Consider the following 24,825-nt stretch of genomic DNA (forward strand, 5'->3'; position numbering starts at 1 on the left):
AAGGCCGTGGTATGTGCTTTCCTGTCTTTGGAGATGTTCATATAAAAGATCCCTTGCTGCATTAGAAAAAATGTAGCGGGTTTCCTCTGATAACTACGAGTCACAATTACAAAATATTTGACATCCAATAGCCGATGATGAATTAATCAATGTGCTCTAGTGGTGTCGTTAAACAAAACAAACTTCTTTATTTAAGACGCTTGGAAGAAACATAATCAGTGACTGATTCAGGGGAACCTTAGGGCCACATAATGTTGTGGATTACGCTTTCAGAATGTTAAGCAGACCTTAGCATGAAAACAAATTGAAGGCAGTGCTTAGATGCTCCCCTAACTTAGACCATGGGAAGCCATTTAAGATATCACCATATTGATACCATATTATAACTTTACACGCTAAGGGGAGCTAAAATTACTCTCCTTGAACTAGTATTAGGGGAGTGATGGGGAGCCAGAATAATAACTCCCTTTAAACAGCAAGGTATGTTACAGATCATTATCAACCAGAAGGAAGGAAGGAAATGTTTTAGTTAACGACGCACTCAACACATTTTATTTACGGTTATATAGTGTCAGATATATGGTTAAGGACCACACAGATATTGAAGGAGAAAACCCGCTGTTGCCACTTCATGGGCTACTCTTTTAAATTAGCAGCAAGGGATCTTTTATATGCATCATCCCCAAAAAGGATAGCACATACCACGGCCTTTAATGTACCAGTCGTGGTGCACTGGCTGGAGCGAGAAATAACCCAATAGGCTCACCGACGGGGATCGATCCCACACCGACCGCGCATCGAGCGAGCGCTTTACCACTGGGCTACGTCCCGTCCCTATCATTTTCAAACATTATGTATACAATTACTATTTTATTTGAAATGCTATATTTGACATCTGTGATGTAGTGAAACGATTTGATAGCCTACAGTTAAAAGTAATTGGCAGTTTTGTTTTGTGCTGATTTTGTGTGTGCGTGCGTGCGTGCGTGTGTGCGTGTGTCCGGATGTGAGGTATGTTTTATCATCTAAGAACCTAACAGCGGATCCACGTTCAGCCAGCAAACGTTTTGCTAACGTTCGCGAACTATTTGATTGGTTTCCGACGTGTCCATTTGGTTTACCCTGAAGCGCACAAACCAGTTTAGCGGAAGTTTTTTTCTGGACTGGACAAGTTGCTTGTATGGAATCTTGTGGGGATGCACGCCCGTTCTTCGCACCCCTCGTGTTTACCGGTCTGCCGAATGAACAGCAGATGGAGTGGAATTTTATTTCCATATTATAACTACATAAAATATAGGTCCGACCAATTATCTCAATTAAGTAGTGGGTTTTATTACGTGAGAGTTATATAAAAGGAGACAACTGTGTCAAAGCGTTACTGTCCCTTTGGTTGCAAACATGAAGCTGTTTTTCTGTATCCTGATTGCTGCTTCCATCTTTCTGACAGGTAAGTTTTAACGTTTCAACTAGTTCTAGTTTAAAAGGAATATTCCTAAGTTTGCTGCATTGCAAGATATTTTCGACTAATAAAATAGTTCTACGATTAAACTTACATATTAAATATATTTTCTTGTTTAGAAAATCAGTGTCTGTATATTCAATGTGTTTCTGGTCGTCAAATAATTTTGTACGAACGAAAAAAAAATGTTTTAGGAAATAAAATGAAATTTAATCTAGTACAAATATTAGAACGTTCAGAAACACGTTTAATATACAGCCACTAATATTGTATGCAGAAAAATATATTTGATATGTAATTACAATCGTTAAAAAGTTTCTGTTAGTTGATAATATCTTAAAAATTGCAGATAACTCAGGAATGTCCCTTTAACTTTATTATGGTATTTGAGCAATTTGATTAAAATTAGCTTTACTGGGTCTACCAGTAGATCTAACAGCATTGCGTGGACTCTCATGTCCATGTCATGTCATAGGGTTTTACGTGCACATTCAGAACAAGCTGTTGAAGCGCACGCCTGTCGTGGGCACAAGAGCCGGCCTTAGCCGGCTCCTCCGTCCATGACAGGAAAGGTGGGGGGAGGGGAGAGGAGGGACCGCCTGCACTGGCAGGTGCAAGGGAGCACCAGCAGCCCGATCAAATCGGTAGCAGGCGGGTGGGGGTGGTGGTGGTGCTATGGAATTTGAATGGAGCAGTTAAATGCCAAAGAGAAAAGGGTGCGCAATTTTGATTGAGGGAATTTGGCGCAATTTTGAACGGTCGGTCGAAAGGTAAATGGCCGAGTTAATGTAGGTTTTGATATTAATGAATCGAGAGTAGCTCGTTAATTTTAGACCTCTACGATGCTGTGGTGTCTCCCTAGGTTGCCCATAGGGCCCTTATGACATTTCATCTATAAACCGGCCTCAGTGGCGTCGTGGTTAGGCCATCGCTCTACAGGCTGGTAGGTACTGGGTTCGGATCCCAGTCGAGGCATGGGATTTTTAATCCAGATACTGACTCCAAACCCTGAGTGAGTGCTCCGCAAGGCTCAATGGGTAGGTGTAAACCACTTGCACCGACCAGTGATCTATAACTGGTTCAACAAAGGCCATGGTCTGTGCTATCCTGCCCGTGGGAAGTGCAAATAAAAGATCCCTTGCTGCTAATCGGAAAGAGTAGCCCATGTAGTGGCGACAGCGGGTTTCCTCTCAAAATCTGTGTGGTCCTTAACCATATGTCGGACGCCATATAACCGTAAATAAAATGTGTTGAGTGCGTCGTTAAATAAAACATTTCTTTCTTCTTTGTTTTTCATCTATAAATAACAATTTAAATATCGACCAATTACACTTCGCTTTTATAGCGTTATTCGGGAGCATACAAATTCTAAAAATATCGGGCAAGACTATTTATGCAATAGGCGAACTTGTTGGTCTATTTCAACACTGAAAAAAGGGGGCGGGGAGTACAGTAATAAACTCTGGATTGTATACTAGTATAAAGAGATTTTATGGCTATACCACAACGGTTTTTTGTTTGTTTTTTTCGTCTTGAAATGAATTTTATATAAAATTTTATATTGCAATTAGTTTCCGGCATACTTCGTAATTCACCCAAATCATTTCGTATACCCTTGGTATAATCCCGAATGTTTTCAAATTCTTTTCAAATCACTGGCATGATTTTGCAAGTAAGATTTTGATTTGTCGAATGAAAGGTCAACTGTACATGAACTCCAACGGGCTGCTGTTAGATCCATATGTAATAGTGGAGATAATTTGAATTAGAATGGGTATTTGAGGAGCATTTTCTCCACTTTTGAATATCAGCTTACATTCTGCGTTAATTTTTAAAATCCAACAATACGATTAACAGTGTAGTTTTCATGCTGAGGTGCTGATCCTGGTTGATTTAAACATATTTTATTGCTTTTTTAAAGAACAAATAGATTAGGCACAAGTTATACAACTTACTAGGCCTTCTTCGCGAAAGGTGCTGATCCTAATTTTGATGGCGCATTCAATTAGTAACTGTTACACTGATATTAGTTCACATGAAGTTATAGAAAATGAATATACTGAACAGATGGCTCCAGACTTTATGACAATACATGCTGTCAAACATCTCACTAATGACAGGCGTGGCAGTACTTAATTATCTATTTAAAGTCAGGTGCACTTTAAACTTTGACTCGGCGATATGCTATTTGGTATGAGAGCCGTTTTGAATGTCTATGCATTGATCGAGGTTCAAACTAAGTTTATACCTTAAATAGAACAAGGGTGCCCTTTCAACTGTTCGTGTATAACAACTGTGTTAAAACGACGGCGACTGTCTTAGTAATATTTGCTATGTAAAGCTATTTGACCACATACGTCGATAGTGAAACTACACACGTTTATTAAAACGTAGTTTAGTACCAGTGACCTGTGTTGGAATTCTTACATAGGAAATGATGTGAAAATATGGATTGGAGTCATTGGGAGGCTTTAAAATCTGTTTCAAGTTTGAGACTGAGAGGGGAAAACGTGTATTCAAATAGGTGCATTGCGTATAAGCTTTAAAATTGTGTACTCTGTTGAATATATTGCCCATGGAGTCTGGAACTCTTTTAACGTGTCCATGTCCCTAAGGTTCAGGCACGCCTACCTCGGATTCAGTCTCTGACTTTGCCAGTGACCGACTCCGGGGCACCCCCATTGCCCATGGAAACATCCTTACAGGACCAGCATCACGAGACATGTCACGAGACCATATTTCGACCAACAAGAATACAGATATATATTCTCATTATGTAATATAGACAGAGAATAATACATAAGTGGCCATTGGATACCATTTATCTTACAGCGAGTTGTTTTAAAATGTATCTAACGAGCGAAAGCGAGTTTGATACGTTTTTAAACAACGAGTTGTAAGATAAATGGTATCTAACGGACACGAATGTATTATTGTATTTCTTACATATCTTCAAAAACCAAGTTTTAAGCAAATTTTAACATCTTTTACGACTAAAAGTAATTTGCAGCCTTTGCACTTAGGCGTCACGGACAAAGTATTGTGAGATTAACTATACGTCACAGTGTAATCGATTTATCGTGCTGTTTTTCATTGGATGTATGGCATTAGTGACCAGGGCTCCTTTCCACAAAGCGATCTTAGCCCTAAGATTACCTTAGGCGCATAGCTACCCTATGCACTTAAGTTGATCTTAAGACTAAGATCGCTTCGTGGAACGGGGCACTGATCATCACCTAGGAGCAGCCAGTCGTATGTCTTGAAATTGTTAACACACGCACATGTGTAAACAAGTATGTGTTATCAAAATAACGAATGATGTTGTCACCAACGGATGTGTAAGAAATAACATTTAAAATACAATTTCTTCTTTTTTTTTCTTTTTTTTAGCAAATTGTCAGGAAGTATGTGCATGTCCCAGGAACTATGACCCAGTGTGTGGCGTCCAAGTCTACTCGAACGCATGTGGTAGAGGGTGTAATAATGGGTAACTATTTTTATATTGTCTATGATATATTTGTTCCAGTGTAACCCGTCCTCCTCCTGCTTCTTCTTCTTCTTCTTCCTCTCTCTCTCTCTCTCTCTCTCTCTCTCTCTCTCTCTCTCTCTCTCTCTCTCTCTCTCTCTCTCTCTCTCTCTCTCTCTCTCTCTCTCTCTCTTATGCCCCCTCTTTCTGTTTCAATAATAATAATAATAATAATAATAAAATAATAATAATAATAATAATAATAAAATATTTCTTATATTCATAGTGATAATTTTTTTTTTTTTTTTTCTCTCCTTTTTTTCGCAATGGTAGTAATAGTACAGTGATAGAAATTAGGAATTATTTTCAATGGCCCGGGGGACTAGTAGCTGAGGAAATTTACTAGCCCCCCCCCCCCCCCCCCCCCCCCCCACTTCATTATTGAAGCAGTCTGAGAACCAAATCTATATGGGAACTATACACGGCAACTAAAATAAGCGTAACGTACAAAAACGAACAGTGTTTTCACAGGTTGAGTTCAAGTATAACACGCTACACCAACTTGGTCGTCATTCAGCAAATGTGTTTTTTTTTTTTTGTTTTTTTTAAATTACCCCCTCCCCAAGGCGGCAGCAAAGGGTGGAGTGTTTACAACAACAATAGCAATTATAATACTAAATTAATTTAAGTCATAAAATTATCTTTACTGTTACTGAATTATCTTATTCTGTCCTAATACACTCGGATGTCCACTGGTAAACTCGGAACTCTCCACTCGAGACGTGTGGAAGCAACTAGTTAAAATCGATCGATGCCAACATTATCGATGCCAACATCTATTACAGTGCGTTTAATTAAAACACTATTTCCCTTCCGAACGTGCCTCATCTATAATTGAAATATTACGGCAATTTTTGGAATTTGGAAACAAAAACAGCAAAGTTCTGATTGTGTTTGCAGTAAACATCCGGATTTATCGAGACCAAACGAAACTGCGATACTTTTGACTTTGTCAGCCTGTCGTTAGGCCATCGGTCTACAGGCTGGTAGGTACTGGGTTAGGATCCCAGTCGAGGCATGGGATTTTTAATCCAGATACCGACTCCAAACCCTGAGTGAGTGCTCCGCAAGGCTCAATGGGTAGGTGTAAACCACTTGCACCGACCAGTGATCCATAACTGGTTCAACAAAGGCCATGGTTTGTGCTATCCTGCCTGTGGGAAGCGCAAATAAAAGATCCCTTGCTGGTAATCGGAAAGAGTAGCCCATGTAGTGGCGACAGCGGGTTTCCTCTCACAATCTGTGTGGTCCTTAGCCATATGTCTGACGCCATATAACCGTGAATAAAAATGTGTTGAGTGCGTCGTTAAATAAAAAAATTCTTTCTTTCTTTGTCAACCTGTCATGGCAATTTATATTGATGCAATACATCTACAGTTTGTATGTTTAACAGGTTTCATTGGCAAAATAGTTTGACTGTCCGCATCATGCATCTGGGTCACAACTGTCCAGTATTACTCTCCCGGGGGACTAGCGTCATTTAAATTGTACTCGCCCCCAGGGATTTCTACTCACCTGGGGCGAGGGGGCGATCGTTAGCTTCTATCCCTGTAGTAGTAGTAGTAGTAGTAGTAGTAGTAGTAGTAGTAGTAGTAGTAGTAGAAGTAGTAGTAGTAGTAGTAGTAGTAGTAGTAGAAGTAGTAGTAGTAGTAGTAGTAGTAATAGCAGTAGTAGTAGTAATGGTAGTGGTAGTGGTGGTGGTGGTAGTGGTAGTAGAGTAGTAGTAGTAGTAGTAGTAGTAGTAGCAGTAGTAATGGTAGTAATAGTGGTGGTGGTTGTAGTAGTAATAGTAGTAGAAGTAGTAGTAGTAGTAGTAGTAGTAGTAGAAGTAGTAATAGAAGTAGTAGTAGTAGTGGTAGCAATAGTAGTAGTAGTAGTAGTAGTGGTGGTAGTAGTAGTGGTGGTGGTAGTAATAGTAGTAGTAGTAGTAGTAGAAGTAGTAGTAGAGGTAGTGGTGGTGGTGGTGGTGGTGGTGGTGGTAGTAGTAGTAGTAGTAGCAGTAGTAATGGTAGTAATAGTGGTGGTGGTTGTAGTAGTAGTAGTAGTAGAAGTAGTAGTAGTAGTAGTAGTAGTAGTAGAAGTAGTAATAGAAGTAGTAGTAGTAGTGGTAGCAATAGTAGTAGTAGTGGTGGTAGTAGTAGTGGTGGTGGTAGTAATAGTAGTAGTAGTAGTAGTAGAAGTAGTAGTTGAGGTAGTGGTGGTGGTGGTAGTAGTAGTAGTAGTAGTAGTAGTAGTAGTAGTAGTAGTAGTAGTAGTAGTAGTAGTAGTAGTAGTGGTGGTAGTGGTAGTGGTAGTAGTATTAATAGTGGAGGCAATGGTAGTGTTGGTATTGGCAGCAGTAGTAGTAATACTTGCAATAATAATAATAGTAGTCCAAAAATTAGTTTTAAATTAAATATAGTCTTTATTCTATTTATAAATATCTTATTTGTTCTTTAATTTTCTCTCCCTTTTTCGCAGGATTCCTGCTGAAGGATATAATTACAACCGAGCCACCAACACGTGCGACAAGGTCTAGGTCAAGGACGATTAATATTATCTTGACATGAAGACACATTTGAGGCATCTACAAATTAAATAAAAGCATTTGTCTTCTGACCTATGTCTTAAGTGTTCGTGTTGCAAGCTCATATTTACAAAATAGAACGGTTCATTTACTTTTTTTAGCCTTTGTATTATTCTGCTTAAAATTAACTTTGAACGAGAGATGTCGCATATTTAATATTGCACGGGATTCATATACTTTATTAGGGACCACTAGGTCAGGGCCGTAGCTACGATTTCTTGTTTGGGGGTGGGGGGCAACTGAGTACTTAATAGTCTAAAACTCCTTAAACGGTTAAGAAGAGAATTTTCTTTAACTTTCTATAATGCTTTCCGGATTTATTTTTGTTCGCCGGTGGGTTCGATATGGGTACACATAAATACTGAAAAGCAGGCAGGGAGGAGTGTGTGTGTAGGGGGGGGGGGGGGGGGGAGTTAGGTGGTGTGTTCTAACCACGACGCCACCGAGGCCGGTCAGACTGAAGCAAATCAACGTAGACCCAAGACAATATTTATGGAAACACCGTCTCGGAGGGGGGTCTGCGTTGGACAGATTCGTCGCAGATCCGACACTCACGTCTGCAATCGTTCTCATAAACATGTTGTTTAGCCTGCGTCGGTCGCCAACCTGCTACAGATTTTTAAAAAACCGGTCTGGTCAGATTTCATAGATAATGGCATTAAAGCAATGTAACTCTGGCTCTGGGGGATGGAGGGGCTTAGTCGGTTGAGTGCTTGTTTGAGGTGCGTGCGTCGCAGGATTCAACCACCTCGGTGGTATGTGCTTGCCTGTCTGTGGGAAAGTCCATATAAAAGGTCCCTTGCTGCTCGGTGGGCCCCATTGGGCTACTTCTCGTTCCAGCCAGTGCACCACGACTGGTATATCAAAGGTCGTGGCATGTGTTATCATGTCTATGGGATGGAACATATAAAAAGATATCTTGCTACTAACGAGAAAATGAAGCGGGTTTCCTTTCTAAGACTCTATGTCAAAATTACCAAATGATTGACATCCAATAGCCGATGATTAATTAATCAATGTGCTCTAGTGGTGTCGTTAAACAAAACAAATGAACTCGGTCCAGGATCATCAGTAGCGAACTAGAATCGGGTGTAGCTAAAACCCAACGACTGCCCCCTCCCTGTCAGTGGGCCCATTGCGCTATTTCTCGTTCCAGCCAGTGCACCACGACTGGTACATCAAATGCCGTGGTATGTGCTATCCTGTTTATGGGATGGTGCAAATTAAAGATCCCTTGCTGCTAATCGAAAAGAGTAGCCCATGAAATGACGACAGCGGGTTTCCTCCCTCAATATATGTGTGGTCCTTAACCGTAGCCTCGTTCCGACGCCATATAACCGTAAATAAAATGTGTTGAGTGCGTCGTTAAATAAAACACTTCTTTCTTTTGGTCCTTAACCGTAGCCTCGTTCCGACGCCATATAACCGTAAATAAAATGTGTTGTGTGCGTCGTAAAATAAAACATTTCTTTCCTTTTAACATCACAGAATAAAGCTTATTTTCAAACCACCTGCTTTTGTGTTAAGAGTGTTAACGTTGATGTATTTGTCTGTAATGATAGTTGTTACACTGGGTCTAGAAAATAATCTCGTTGTGGTCATATTGACTGAGACTTTGATTATTTAGTATCAAGGAATCTACAGGGGCGGAGGGGCGGAGGGGCGGAGGGGCGGCACTGTGTAAAACAATAGTGATACGGCTCGAGGTTGTCAGAGTCTCCTTTCAAATTCATCCGTGAAGGTAACTTTTGCAGATACAACAAATATAATCCACAAATGAAGCCCCTGGGACTCTATATAGGCACTTTTCCGCACGCGGAAAACAGGAAAGGATATACCATGCCCTATGAAATATCAACAGTACTCTAACAGTGTCGAAATAAAATGACCCATCTACATCACCATCGATGGTACCGTTTTTAAAACTGAATATTGGGGAAAAGGAGCAGAATATCTGTTTATTATGTTGTGTGTTGATGGTCACTCACCATTTAGACGGGCATGTACAAAATATAATATCAAAACATGCTATACCATTGAAAAGCTAATTTAACAGCCACGGTACTTAGTCCATGGGCCAGACCAGAATTTGGTACCACCCAGAGGGACAAAGGCTCATAGGTATTTTTTGGTAGGTCTATGCATGTAGATAATAAAATGAGGTGATAGCCTTCCGTATCAAGTAGCTTTCTGTCATTTTCACCTTGAAAATTGAATAATATACGGAAAAAAATCCGAAGCAAATTTTTGGGGTAGGGGAAACTTAATTTGGAATAACTTTCCTTAGAATCACCCTGTCATAGGAATTCACCACTCAAAATGTGTTATGAAGCCCTCTAACGATTACATAACATAATATGCAAATGAACTACAAAATTAGGTCATCAGAGGTCAAACGGTCACCGATTTTGGGTCAAGCTCAAAATTTACGGATTTCAACTTTGCCTCGTCATCTATTGGGACATTTGCCAAAATCAGGCCTAGAAATGACTGGAAACTGTGTCAGAAGGAATTTCCAACCATTTAAAGGCACCCATGTTCAGTCATGTAGAAAAATATTGAAACGAAAACAAACGAGCCAAGGTAGGTTTCTGCAGAAATTGATACTTTTATGATATATCAGTACTAACACCAACATCAACCTTAAATCACACTATAATGACAATAAGTCTCACAAAATGTTTATTACAAAACAGTTGTGTGGTTTTTTGAGTAACTGAAGCATGAAGCAGACCTAAAGAGGTTAAAATGTCACCTATATATGGTCATGTTGGACATTTTCAATGTTCAGCACGCTAGCATCATGTTTTTGGCCAGCCATTAAGATAATAACTCAAAATAGCTTGGGACACATCTACGGAAACCATACTTAATAATTACACTTTAACAAACACTTTACCTATTTTACTATTATTACTAACATACCCAAACGAATAAAAACTTTGTAGTGTAATTTTGAGCAAATCCATTTATTAAGCACCCAAACGTCCCAAGTAAAGATTGTACCTACTTTTCCATTATTATGTAGGTAATGCTATAATCTTATCTTTAAGACCTATTACAGCCGTAATGGGATGACACCCACTTAATTTACTGCAGGTCTTATAGGCTACAAATAGAAAGGCTGTCTTTATCAAAAGTCCGTCCCCACCCCTCCTTCGATTGGGTGCATTTTGGTAACTGTTCACTGATGAGCCATAATTCATCTTGGTAGGCAACCTGTTTTGGGTGCTCACAGTCGGGCATCCTGGTGTAAATGAAATGGTTTTTATCATCTTCCCCTTGCTTCATTGACAATTTTGAGGTCGCTGAATTTATCATACAAGATAACTGTAATGCGTTTAAGTAGCTGGAGATATGGACCATCTGTGTCTGCTTTGGTGTAAGAGTTGAGTGTCATATTGGTAACGACACAAGTCACATCAGAGTAGCAGTTCCATGCATATCAGACTGGCTATCTATTTTTTCCCGAGAAAAAAAAAGCAAAGTAGTGTTAACATCCTCTGAAGATGTTTGATGAGCAGCAAGGCCAGGGATTTCACTTTAGCCATGATGCCTGCTTCCTTGAATACCTTTTCTTTGCTTTTCTTTCGTGGATGCTTTTATTACTGTTCATGATGTATGTGTCCCATACCAACGCAAGGAGGTCGGTACTGGATGCAATTATGGTTTTCCCCCGAACACTATAGGATTCGTATATCCCGGGCTCGAGTGATACTGAGATCATCTGACAGAGAACACGGGACACGGCTCTGTCAATAGTCCCATACCGAAATGGAAGTACTGTCGTTTCACCATTCATCTTATTATCATCCATATAATTATGTTTATGTCAAAAGAAAGAAAAAGACGTTGCTAGCATACTCATGAAATGTCAGGTTACTTGTAAAAACAAGGTTCTATGAAACTGGACTGATATTTTATGTGATCCAGCCAACAAAGAGGAGCTAAATAATACTCCACACTACCAATATTGTCACCGAAGACTACCACGAAGAGAAATAACCATTACGTTTGGTGCCACAGTTATTCTTCAAGCAAATGCTCGTTCAATGCCACCATGTGACTATGAGGAATCAGACATCACACTTTTAATTCATGTACAGAACATTATTATGAACGACTGTACCAGCCATCATGTGTGCACTGTTAACACAAATATATATGTCGTCCCAATTGGCAAGTTCCATCATGTGTTTACCTTGGGTAAAACAAATATGAGAATATGGTTTGCCTGTGGTACAAGTAAATTCTTTACATATCATCAAATTAGTGGTATGTATGACGTCCTTGGAAAAGATACATACTTGTCCCTGCTTCTTTTCCATAGCTAAACAGGATATAATACTCCTGCTTTCTTTGCAAAAAAGGTAAAAGGACCGCATGGGGTGCATGGAACTGCTACCCTGGTGTGACCAGTGCCTTTACCTAACACACGTGTCTTTGCCTTACACCAAAGTATATGCACATGATCCACACTCCAGCTCTTCACCGTAAGTTTTTATAATAAAACCAGTGACCTGCCAGAATGGAACAACAATGAAAACCATTTCATCATCTTATTGCTCAACCTGCTATTCATCAGTGGACAGAATGAATAAATTGCATCTACTCCAGAGGGGTGGGGTGGTCTTTTGATAACGCCAGTCCTGCATTCCTATATGCAGTACCAAACCTGTGACCCTCAAAAACTGCAGTGTTGTTACAATAGTCTAAATAGATGTGGCACTAGATGTATATTATAAAATAAGATAAGATACATTTTATTACTGCAGATAACAGTTTATGAATAATATATATATTGCCTATGTATTATAGGGCTGCAAACGTACCAAGTATATGTGGCCAAAGCTGTAAAGATACTTAGAAATTGAACTAAATGCAAAGGATTACATTCTACCTCCATTTGGTGAAAGTGAAACAGACAGCTAGTGCCATCTATTGACAATAGTTTGAAAGATAATTTAAATAAAACTTTGAAGGAATTTCAAGATTTCCACTAGCCTGTACCTGTTCAATCTGAAAACAAAAGCTGAATTAGGGTGCTCCGACACAACCACGGGTGTTTATTATGGCATTCGCATTGACGTTTCCATCCTTATTGTTCAGAATGAGTTTAGTTGGTACCATCAAATCAGAAAACTGAATAGTGTTTTTTTTTATCTCTGATAACCTACTTTTATACATGCCAATAATAATTTTCTTAAAAAGACATCAGATGCCAAGAGCACTTCATAATAAACGTTATTGAGTGTTTATTTGTTCTAATAGGGTGTTTGTTGTGTTAGTTAATGTTGGTGTTAGTACTGATATATCATAAAAGTATAAATTTTTGCAAAAACCTGACCTTGGCTCGTTTGTTTCCCTTTCAATATTTTTCTAGATGGCTGAACATGGGTGCCTTTAAATGGTTGGAAATTCCTTCTGACACAGTTTCCAGCCATTTCTAAGCCTTATTTTGGCAAATGTCCCAATAGGTGACCATGGGTGGGGCGGTCTTTTGATAAAGCCAGTCCTGCGTTCCTATATGCAGTACCACACCTGTGACCCTCAAATACTACAGTGTTGTTCAATAGTCTAAGTGGACGTGTCACTAGATATATACGATAAAATAAGATAAGATACATTTTATTACTGCAGATCACAGTTTATGAATAATGTATATATTGCCTATGTACTACAGGGCTGCAAACTTACCAAGTATATTTGGCCAAAGCTGTAAAGAAAACTTAGAAATTGAACTAAATGCAAAGGATTACATTCTACCTCCATTTGGTGAAAGTGAAACAGACAGCTAGTGTCATCTATTGACAATAGTTTGAATGGGGAGTAATAATTTTTTAAAGATCAGTTCAATGAAACGTTGATGGAATTTCAAGATTTCCACTAGCCTGTACCTGTTCAATATGAAAACAAAAACTGAATTAGGGTGATCAGAAACAATCGCAGGTGTTTATTATGACTTTCTCATTGCCGTTTCCATCCTTATTTTTCAGAATGAGCTTGGTTGGTACCATCAAATCATAGAAAACTGAATAGTGACAGTTTGACCTCTGATGACCTACTTTTATACATGTCAATAATAATTTTCTTTAAAAGACATCAGATACCAAGAGCACTTCATAATAAACATTTTGAGTGTTTATTTGTTCCAATAGGGTGTTGTGTTAGTTAATGTTGATATATCATAAAAGTATCAATTTCTTCAAAGATTGACCTTGGCTCGTTTGTTTCCGTTTCAATATTTTTCTAGATGGCTGAACATGGGTGCCTTTAAATGGTTGGAAATTCCTTCTGACACAGTTTCCAGCCATTTCTAGGCCTGATTTTGACAAATGTACTAATAGATGACGAGGCAAAGCTGAAATCCGCAAATTTTGAGCTTGATCCAAAATCGGTGACCTTTTGACCTCTGATGACCTACTTTTGTGGTTCATTTGCATATTATGATACGTAGTCGTTAGTTGGCTTCAAAACACACATTTTGAGTGGTGAATTGTTATGATAGGGTGATTCTAAGGAAAGTTATTCCAAATTAAGTTTCCCATACCCCCAAGATTTTTTCCGCACACTATTCAGTTTTCAGGGTGAAAATGACAGAAAGCTACTCGATACGGAAGGCTATCACCTCATTTTATTATCTACATGCATAGACCTATGAAAAAAACCTATGCGCCTTTGTCACTCTGGGTGGTACCAAATCATAAAAAATTGGCCTGTGGCCCATGGACTAACTGGACGTGCTAAACTTCTACTGAAGCCAATAGTAGCTTTTCCTTTCTTATGTTCTTCACTAGTTATTTTGTCCTAACTTTTTAAAGATGTTTACCGGCCAGGATGGTGTGTGGGTATCCGATCGGACTAAAGGTTGGTAGGTACAGGGTTCGCAGCCCGGTACCGGCTCTCACCCAGAGCGAATTTGAACGATTCAATGGGTAGGTGTAAGACCACTACACCCTCTTCTCTCTCACTAACTACTATCGACTGTCGTCAGATACCAAAGGTGTGTGAACCTTAATTGGATATAACAACGAAAATAAGTTGAAATGAAATGAGATTTTCTTTTCCGACTTCAACCCAATGGACTAATCAGTACTCATTTTCCGAGAAAGTAGACAGAGGTCGTGCGGACTGTTTATAGTAGTAATACTTAAAAAAAGAAATAATAAATTTGAGAGAAATGATTCTCGAAGAAGTAAAGAAGCATATATCATCCTTGAAAAAACCCCATGACATTGCGGGTTGTGGTGAATAAAATATAACTGGTTTCTGTCTTAAGCATTTTTAACAACTAAAATTGCATATATGAAATACATTTTCCTGTTTAAAAATGTCAATGTCTGTTTATACAATGTGTGTGTGTTTTTTTTTAAATCGTAATGTTTCTAGTAGCCCAACTTGTATTTTACCTCCAAATTAAGAAACATTATATATATATATATATATATATATATATATATATATATATCTATATATATATATATATATATATATATATATGTGTGTGTGTGGTGTGTATATAATACATAAATAAATACATTCGATATACAGAAGAAAAAAAAACCATGAAATAATAAATTGAATTTTTAACTTCAGTTATTAAAAAGGATTTACTATTTAAAAATATGTTACAATAGTCGCAAACTTAGGATAATCCCTTTAATAAGATATCGGTTTTATTCCACCTCTTTAAAACGCTGTCCTGAAAATAAAAGAGAGATTTCCTATTGAAGGTCAACTGCACGGAGAATTTCATGCTCTGAGAGGTAACTTATATGGTGAAAAGAAAACGTATTTAAACTTTTACTGAAACCGATTTAACGAATTAAACATGTTGAATCTATATAATGTGAGAGTTATATTAGAAACGGTCGTTTTATTCTATACGATAATCGATCATAACGTAGATAAATTGATAAAATACAGGTTTGCAGTCTAATTATGAAACCACTGCTCTGTCTTAAGATCTGGCAATATACAAATTTAAAATAACCATTCCTGTATGCCCTACCATTGTGATGCATTTTGTAGCAATCAAATGTTCATATTCGTGTATATGCACTTTCTTGTAACACCACCACCACAAATTTATTATACTGAGATTTTCTGCATTGTAGTGTTCTCAAGACTTATATCTGTGTACTACAATTTCCTGTAGACCAATACTGATTTTGGTGCTTTTTTAGCGGATAAAACAATGCAGAGTGATGGACAGATGGGCAGTCACCTCCAATAACGTGTTTCCACAATATATCAGTGTCATCTTATTGACGTCTGCGAACATTAGCTACTAACGGCGTACTTGTCCAACATTGCCCACTCAATATTTCAAGAATTAGCTTCCTTGATGTAACACCCCCCCCCCCCCCCCACGAAAGTCCGAATGCGATCGTTTCTAATACAACTCTGGCATAATAATAATAATAAAATTATTTATTTTCAGAGGGTAAACACATTCAGTACAAGGTGACTGGTCTCCCATGAGGCCCTCTCTAATCTATACATGATATTATACACACATACATACATTCAAAGAAACAACATCAACATACATGTCATATGTATAGCATGAGAAACAATAGCACATATTATGAATATTTAAATAATATTTAAATCAATTTGTTAAGAAATCTGAGTCAGTGATAACTCAATACATCATAATTATTTTAACAAACACATCAAAATCAACAACAAAGGTATATCTTAAAATTAATTATTATTTGAATAGTGCTTAAAATAACTGGATTTGGATGAGGCGAGGGATTGAGAATATTTTATCTTTGAAGGTAGTTCCACAGTTTAGATCCACTGCATGAAAAACTATGGCGATAAAATTCTGTTCTTGGTTTTAATTCATAAAGACGACTATGTTGAGTTGACCTCAGATTTAAGGAGTGAATTTCTGAAGTTGTTTGAAACATTGTTTCTAGATATGATGGAGTTAGTTTGTTGAGGGCTTTGTAGACAAACTGGCAGGTTCTAAAGTCAATTCTCTCTCTGATTTTAAGCCATTTGAGAGAGCTGATTATTTCTGCAATGGACGTTTCTTTGCTTTTTTTCAGTAATAAGTCTTGCAGCTTGATTTTGGATTTTTAATTTTTTTTATATAACATAGACTAAATTAAATATGTATTGTAAGTTGAAGTAAATATTTTTTTTTTTTTTTTTAACAAATAAATACTGTTTGAATCAAACTCGCCCAGATATCTCCGTACATTGCAAAAGGAAATCTCCATTTTTACAGGACAGTGTTTTACAGAGGTGCTAGTAGTTTTGGATTCTTCTTCCTTTGTTTTTGTTTTTTAATTGTTGTTTTTCTTTTTTCTAGATCAGCTAGGGGACGATTCGAGCGAAATAGTCGCTATGTTATACCTCTAAAGAAAAAAGAAAAAAAGGGGAAAAGGTTTTAAAGCAATCCTACTAACCACAATGACCTTTAGACGTTTCATATCGGAGACTTTAAGCAACAGGCAAACTTCCGTTGTCAGTTCCGAGCTGAAAATTATTTTATCCAATGAAAACGTCTACGGAACGGAAGTCTCCCGATTTTAATAAATATGTCGAATGTAATTTTTGGAGATGTAGCAAAATATAGCTTAGATGCAAAATTTGCGCAATTGCATTTAAATCTTACACGACAAGGGCAGGGAAATAGTCATAGCTTGAGATGTCGATAAGTGTAACGAGTGCAAAATGCCTGGTATTATAGTTTTTGGTCGTCGATGGTCTGTCGGCTCTGATGACTTTATTTTGCCAGCTCTGTTTTTGTTGATATTGCACATATCATGGTAAGTTATTTAGAAATACACGGCTTAGAATTTCGCACGCATCCTACCTAACCCCCATGTGGTAGCAGGCGCGTGTACAATTTTTGTTTGTTTTTAATATATTTTCAGTCTAGACCCGCCCGACCCCCCCCCCCCCCCCCCTTCCCCCTTTCAGTCTTTACATACATTTCTGCACACCTTCCTGATCAAATACTGCTATTTAATACGGTTTAGTATTGATCCCCATCAGTGGGCCTCGTTCCAACCCATGCACCACAACTGGACAAAGACTGTGTATGTGCTTACCTGTCTGTGGGAAAGTGCATATAAAAGATCCCTTCACCCTTGCAGTATTAGAAGAAAAAAAATGCAGTGGGTTTCCTCTGCTGACTACGAGTCAGAATTACCAAATGTTTGACATATAGCCGATGATTAATTAATCAATGTGCTCCATTGGTGTCGTTAAATTAAACAAACTTCTTTTTTCGTCAGTGGGCCCATTGGGCAATTTCTCATTCCAGCTAGTGCACTGCAACTGGTATATCAGAGGCTGTGGTATGTGCTATCCTGTCTATGGAATGGTGCATATATATATATATATCGTGAAAAACCCTGAACCGGCATATCCCATAAACCAATCAGTTTAAATAATTGACTTGTTTTTAGGGAGTGTGCAGACACATGAATCATGACGTTTGAATTTTTTAAAAATTAAATTAACAACACCTCCCCCCCCCCCCCAAAAAAAAAAACCCTCCACAAATAAACAAAAAGACAAATAGGTATACAGATATTTTTACAGGCCTGCACGAACGAACAAACGTTTCGTTTGTGCATCGGTTTGGCATAACCGATTTACTGTTCGTGTAAAATTTACTGAATGATTAGTCCTGACAACGTAGCAACATATCTTTATCGCGAGTACAAACATTAGACTTATTCCCGATGCAGTGCCTTTTCGTAGCGCGTAACGTAAGCAGTCAAGTTTGTATAAATATCTTACGAAATAGATGCATTCCCATTGGTGGTTAGAAGGCCCTATCAGCAACCAGGGTAAACCAGAGTCACAGTGACCCTATTATTAACTGTAATTCCGAATCGGATAGTGACAGAGATGACGATGACAGTGTCAATGATAATGACGGTGACAGTATCAGTATCCACTGTTCCTCAGATGAGGAATATGGGACCTACTCAGGACTGAATGTCATGACATATTATATACACATAAAAGACTAATATTATAAAATTAATGTTAAGAGATTGCCTTGCAGTGAATTCTTATTTATTCACACGTAGTTATGCACACATGATGATGTGTTTTATATAATAGGTCAAGCCGGACATTCACTATATTTTGGTTATCATTATTATTTTTAAATCTCTTAAACATTTGTATACATATATATACTTTTTACTTACCATTACCACTCTCTTGTTTCTCAAAATTAAGTAATTTATTTATTTTTTTAAATTATAAAGGAAAAAAACCCAGGTTATGCAAACCAAAATAGATTATGCAAAATCTTTTGGCATAACCCCTTTGCAGGTTAAGCAAAATTTTAATTTGTGCATGCCTGTTTTTATGCAGAGAAACATGTATACATGGTGGCCATTATGCATCGTACCGCTAGATTAAATGATATGCTATATTAAGAAAACCTAAATAAGCAGTAGTTTTACACTGCTGTCAGTGTCAAAGTCGTCTTTGCTTCACAGATTCGTTGCATAAGAGTTTTGGTGATGTGATGCATGTCATTCTTGAAAAACAATAGCCCGATTTATGGGAGGATCTGAAGAATGTCAACATTAAACTATGGCTTGCATTTAATCTCTTCGCACCGGCCTCGGTGGCGTCGTGGTTAGACCATCGGTCTACTGGCTGGTAGGTACTGGGTTCGGATACCAGTCGAGGCATGGGATTTTTAATCCAGATACCGACTCCAAACCCTGAGTGAGTGTTCCGCAAGGCTTAATGGGTAGGTGTAAACCACTTGCACCGACCAGTGATCCATAACTGGTTCAACAAAGACCATGGTTTGTGCTATCCTGCCTGTGGGAAGCGCAAATAAAAGATCCCTTGCTGCCTGTTGTAAAAGAGTAGCCTATGTGGCAAACGCAGGTTTCCTCTTAAAAACAGTGTCAGAATGACCATATGTTTGATGTCCAATAGCCGATGATAAGATAAAAAATCAATGTGCTCTAGTGGCGTCGTTAAATAAAACAAACTTTTTAATCTCTTCACAATAAAAACTAACATGGTTATAAACATTTGTTGATTGATTTTGTCAGTAAATTGAAGAAGGTAAAATATTATTTCATCAAATCGATCGTACATTACAATGCCCATGCGCAGATACCATTTCCGGTTAGTAGGCCTGCTCACGGTTACTCAAGGATATATATAAAAGATCCCTTATTACTAATTAAAAAATGTAGCAGGTTTTCTCTCTAAGACTATATGTCAGAATTACCAAATGTTTGACATCCAATAGCCGATGATTAATAAATCAATGTGATCTATTGGTATCGTTAAACAAAACACTTTTTTCTTTAAAGGGACTATAGTATAAGTGAGTGTTTAAACCCTAGCAGACTTACGTTTACAAGTTCCGTAAAACAAAATAAACACACATCCTGCTTATTTCTTTTAAAAAACCCCACTATCTTACCTCAACATTTTTTAAAGATAAATACATTTGAAATGACCTTTGGCTGAATTATTTCATATTTTGTTTAGCTGTTAAAAGTATAATACATTTATGTACATGTCTGAAAATATCTGTATCTTTTTTTTTTTTTACATTTTGTATTATTAGAAACCATGTAAGAGATGTTTACTTCACCCAAGAAAAGAAATGTTTGTATTTTTGGAAACATGTACATATTAATGAGTGTGACGGATGTGACATCATTTGAACATAAGAAAGTTTTGTGCAAGTTCAACCTATAAACTCTGCTCTCTTATATCTTCTGTTTTATATCCCAATAATTATTTTGTTAGGTCACTATGTTGTTTTACAATGTCATGCAGAGAAAATAAAAAGACAGTTGATAAAATTTAATAATCAGTTATTAATCAATAAAGGTACCGTGACGGACGGACGGACGTGACGTGATGGACATGACATTTTGTCAAGATCCAAAGTTACCTCATAAAATAATAGAAATCTTGATACAAAACATAATGATGACATCTGATTAAACTTTATAATGTACAACAAATCATAACTATATATTATACTAGTAGAATATCTTCTACAGTATAAAGGCAGTCTGGTTGAAATTTATTATTCAGACCTAATTTTCCGAAAAAATCATACTATAAAGTAAAATTAAAATGAGTAGAAATCACATTTTTCCTGTAGTCAATCCATGCACGTTAAAATGAAATATTCGTAGCTTATGAAATCACACACTTTTGCAATGAATAATGTGACTAAATACAATACATATGTTCAATCAATCAAAATCTTGGCACGTCCATCTCAAAATTATTTTCAAATTTCATCAATTTCACATGCATTCTTTAAAATTAAATTCACAATCTTTTAAAATGGATCAAGAATTAGGAAAATACATGAGGTTTTGTTTTTAACTTTATAACTTTTAGATAAAACTAAACTTTTATTATCAAAAACATGACGGATGTGACATTTCAAATTTGTTATAACTATCAATTAATTAATCATAATTCATTACTAAAAATGCTATAAAAAGTTACAAGGCTATAAAGGTTTATATGTTATGGTAAAGATTTTCTTCATTGTGGATTTTTAATAAAGATATTGAAAAAAAACAAAAAAAATGTGTTATGTTTTGACCAAAAAATCCTTACAAAGTCTCCCTGGTGTAGTGTACATGTCTAAATTTTACATATTCAAGACCCTTATGATGTGTACTTTCATATGAAGTAAAGTTTCCATGTAAATGTAATGCTTTTTATTTTCATAGTCGCAGACCAAATACCATGAAATTAGGGCCTCCATGAGTCCAAAGTACCCAACACTTGATAATAATGAGACTAAAGAATAAAGTAAAATAGCATTATGCATCTGTGCTGAACATGGATGCTAAATCATGCCATTGTATTTTATTGCACACATTCTTATAGCCTCATAATGTAACTGGCTGCAAGCATATGGCAAAATGACGTAAAAATTATAATTAATTCAGAATGCTCTTCCTTGCACTGTGCTTGAAGCTTAATTGGATACAGGCATATTAATGTGTTATCCTGTTCTATCATATTCCTTGCACGGGTACTAGAGTCCATTTCCGTCCTGTGAACAGACTCGAGTCTTGCTAGACTCTGCTCGTGCCCGAGTAATCGTGGAGACCCTACATGAAATGCCCCATATCTATATTCTAAGCCCCAAAAAATGGAAGTAAATTGTCATTTTAAAATGTAATTTTAAATATTTTATTTGTTGAAATTTGAAAACCTTTTAAAATGGCTATAAACTCAAGATAGTCCCTTTAAAGACAGTAAAATACTTTAATAGCTTTTATACATTTAATGCAAAATTTAAGATTTCCACTTCAAGATCATTTGTCTCTTTTCAGTTTTAGCCCCATAAGTTATTAATCCTAGTCATTTAAGCCCTGGTTATTCTTTTTCAACATTAAAATAACACGAGTTGTAATAATAGTTTCTGGTATACATGTATTACTGAAATAAATGCATCTGAAAACAACAGTGCTTAGCTGATCAGCTAATACAAAGTGTGCAACATGTGCACGTATTTGGTCACAGAGAACAGTTTGTTTTCACAATTTTGATTATCAATCTTGAGTTACAAATTGATTAGGAAGCATTGCTTAATATTTTGTAGTTCTCTGTAGCAATCTCTGATACTTGCATAGAAAAGCTTGACACAATGCAAAATTATCATAGAAAAGCTTGACACAATGCAAAATATTGCTTTTGTCTGTTAATTTTAAAACAGGGAGGCTCTTACTGACATACCATACTACACTAAATTTAATTGTACATGGGTCCACATTTAGATTTTAGCTAGCCAGGTACATGTATGTAAAAAAGCAAATATACAACAAAATATTTCAGTTTACGATGGAGATAACTATGTGGAGTTTTTAGATAAAATTTGTGGATGTTATTGTCTATCTCATAATATGATGCCCACAAATGTTTCATTTTTTATCTCGGGCTAATTAAGTAATTAATGCCTTCAGTTAAAAGTGACGTTTACATTCATGAATAGAATGGACAGTAACACTGGCAGGTCTAAAAGCACCATGGGTCGAATTTACGAAACCTGTTTTTCTTTAATGCAGGCCCTTGCTTAAGCATAGTAAATGTATGTAATTATACATGTGTAGGTCTAAAACAGGCTTTGTAAATTCAGCCCCATATGTTTTAACTTTATCTCCTAAAGTACAGACTGTACATATCGATGCTGGGGTGTCACGAAATATTCATTTGCTGTGTTTGTCTTGCAGGGTTATTGGACTGGCTATTATTTTTGGCCTGATAGAGTTCGACCAAGAGGTTGCATGCTCCAGGGATCTTCACGATCATATTCTCGGCTATCTGGTGATCTTGTCGGTATGTGTTGTCCTGGAGGCCGTGATCGCGGGTGTCAGTCTGCGTGGAGGGATCCTTGACAGTGGACCTCGTGATAGTATGCAATATCTCCTGTATGGAAGACTTCGTAAGTTTGACGCCTTTACACTGCAGTCATTTCAAACTCCACAAATGTAATTACATATTAAAATAATCTTAAATATTGCTTTTATAGTGATGAGTTATGTCATCTTTTGTACAACTTGGAATTCTATCTTGTAATAAAATAAAAAATAAAAAAATAAAATAAAAAAAAAAACCCCCCCCCCCCCCCCCCCCCAACTTAATTTAGCACATATCACCAGGCTAATATTGTTTTTTCATATGTTATTCTATTGCCATTTTCATTTCATTTTAAACTTCTTTTAATGCTTTCAGTGTCGGGTGGGTTGTAGACCTTTGATAAAGCGCTTCAACCCTTGTCTCATACGCTGTTAGTCTGGGATCAGTGAGCACATTGGGTGATTTCTCGTTCCAGCGAGTGCACCATAACTGGCATTTCAAAGGCCATGGTGTGTGCTATCGTGTTATGGGATGTGCATATAAAAGATCCCTTTCTACTAATCATGGAAAAATATAGCAGTTTTTTTCCCCTGAAGATTCTGTCAAAATTATCAAATGTTTGACATTTAATAGCCGATGATTAGTAAATCATTGTGCTGTAGTGGTGTCATTAAACATAACAAACTTTAACTTTTAGCTTAAAGTGTGTGTATGTGTATATATATATATATATATATATATATATATATATATATATATATATCCAATTAATATTCAGGCAAGCTGTCCTGGACACACGTGTCAGCTGTTCCGGCTGGCTGTCCAAGACCGGTTAATTGTTAGTGATTATTGAGTGATCAGTGTTGCAGTGGCCTTAAACTTCCACATTTAACCCTTTAATCTCATGTGGGTGAGAGCCATTACCAGGAGAAGATTCCCAGTCAGAAAAGTTTTAGAAGAATGAAAAATGAATTGCCTTGTGTTAAAAATGTTAATACAAGTACATTATATTTGAAAATTAACTTGACTAGCACCATTTCAGCTTGCCTTGATTTTACTCATGAATGGCAAAAGCTAATCCCAGTAAATTTCAGCCTAGTAATGCCCATGGCCTGACAGCTAAACCCATGAGGCTGGTACATCTATGTTCTAAATCACAATATTTATAAAAAAAAAAAAAATACTACTAGTCTATTACAAATGTATGTATTTAAACATGTGTGAATCTACATACTTAGGAAAAAACCTAGAACAAATAAAACATCTAAAAAAACCCAAACCCTAACAACAGGAAGTAAGAAATATTTAACCATCAATGTTGTTAACACATTACTTACATTATTACTTACATGAATAATGTAATGTTGATTGCAGTTATATTACTTGGAGAAGTGTCTTGGCTGGTTGTTGGAGTGGTTTGGTTTGTAAGACATTATACCACGTGTCATCCAGTTGCTGCAAAGAAAGCTGTATTAGGTGAGTGTTCACAATGTTGTTCTAGCAGCACATTGTAGGCGATTGCTGATATATAGAGGATATTATATGAGTGTCCATGACAGACGATGTTTACGACACAAGTGCCTAAATTATCATATTTCCCGAGCGAGAGCGAAGGAAATGCGATAATTTAGGCACGAGTGTTGTAAACATCGTCTGTCATGGACACGAATGTAATATTCTGTTTATTACCGTAGAACTGTCTTGCTAAATGAACATTCCAGTCATTGTTTACAATCTAACGTTTCCTTAACGGCGAAGTAATGTTTGTTCATTGATGTCTTGAAAACCAGATCACAACCTGATCTAAAGTTACGTGATATTTATACGCCCATAAGTAAAGAGTACACACGTATCAACAGCTGTAAATTGTAAAGCATGTGCATACTAAAAAGCAAACAAATACACAGTAATTGAAAT

At 36.9% G+C, this 24,825-nt stretch overlaps 1 protein-coding gene and 1 long non-coding RNA gene across 2 annotated transcripts in view; both read left to right on the top strand.

Annotated features, from left to right (window-relative positions):
* Window positions 1-1,299: 1,299 nt before the first annotated feature.
* LOC121370883 lies at window positions 1,300-7,583 on the top strand. Its single transcript, XR_005957742.1, has 3 exons — window positions 1,300-1,447; window positions 4,850-4,946; window positions 7,446-7,583. It is a non-coding gene; the product is annotated as an uncharacterized LOC121370883 (long non-coding RNA).
* A 9,541-nt stretch (window positions 7,584-17,124) lies between these two features.
* The window catches only part of LOC121370835 (diacylglycerol lipase-alpha-like), a 48,461-nt gene continuing 40,760 nt past the window's right edge, over window positions 17,125-24,825 (top strand). Inside the window, exons 1-3 of the mRNA XM_041496337.1 lie at window positions 17,125-17,339; window positions 22,782-22,993; window positions 24,283-24,384. Of these exons, the coding sequence (XP_041352271.1) occupies window positions 17,245-17,339; window positions 22,782-22,993; window positions 24,283-24,384 (409 nt within the window). The 5' untranslated portion in view covers window positions 17,125-17,244. The remainder of the gene's footprint in view (window positions 17,340-22,781; window positions 22,994-24,282; window positions 24,385-24,825) is intronic.

This window comes from Gigantopelta aegis, chromosome 4 (genome assembly GCF_016097555.1).
Source record: "Gigantopelta aegis isolate Gae_Host chromosome 4, Gae_host_genome, whole genome shotgun sequence".
Classification (NCBI taxonomy): Eukaryota; Metazoa; Mollusca; class Gastropoda; order Neomphalida; family Peltospiridae; genus Gigantopelta; species Gigantopelta aegis.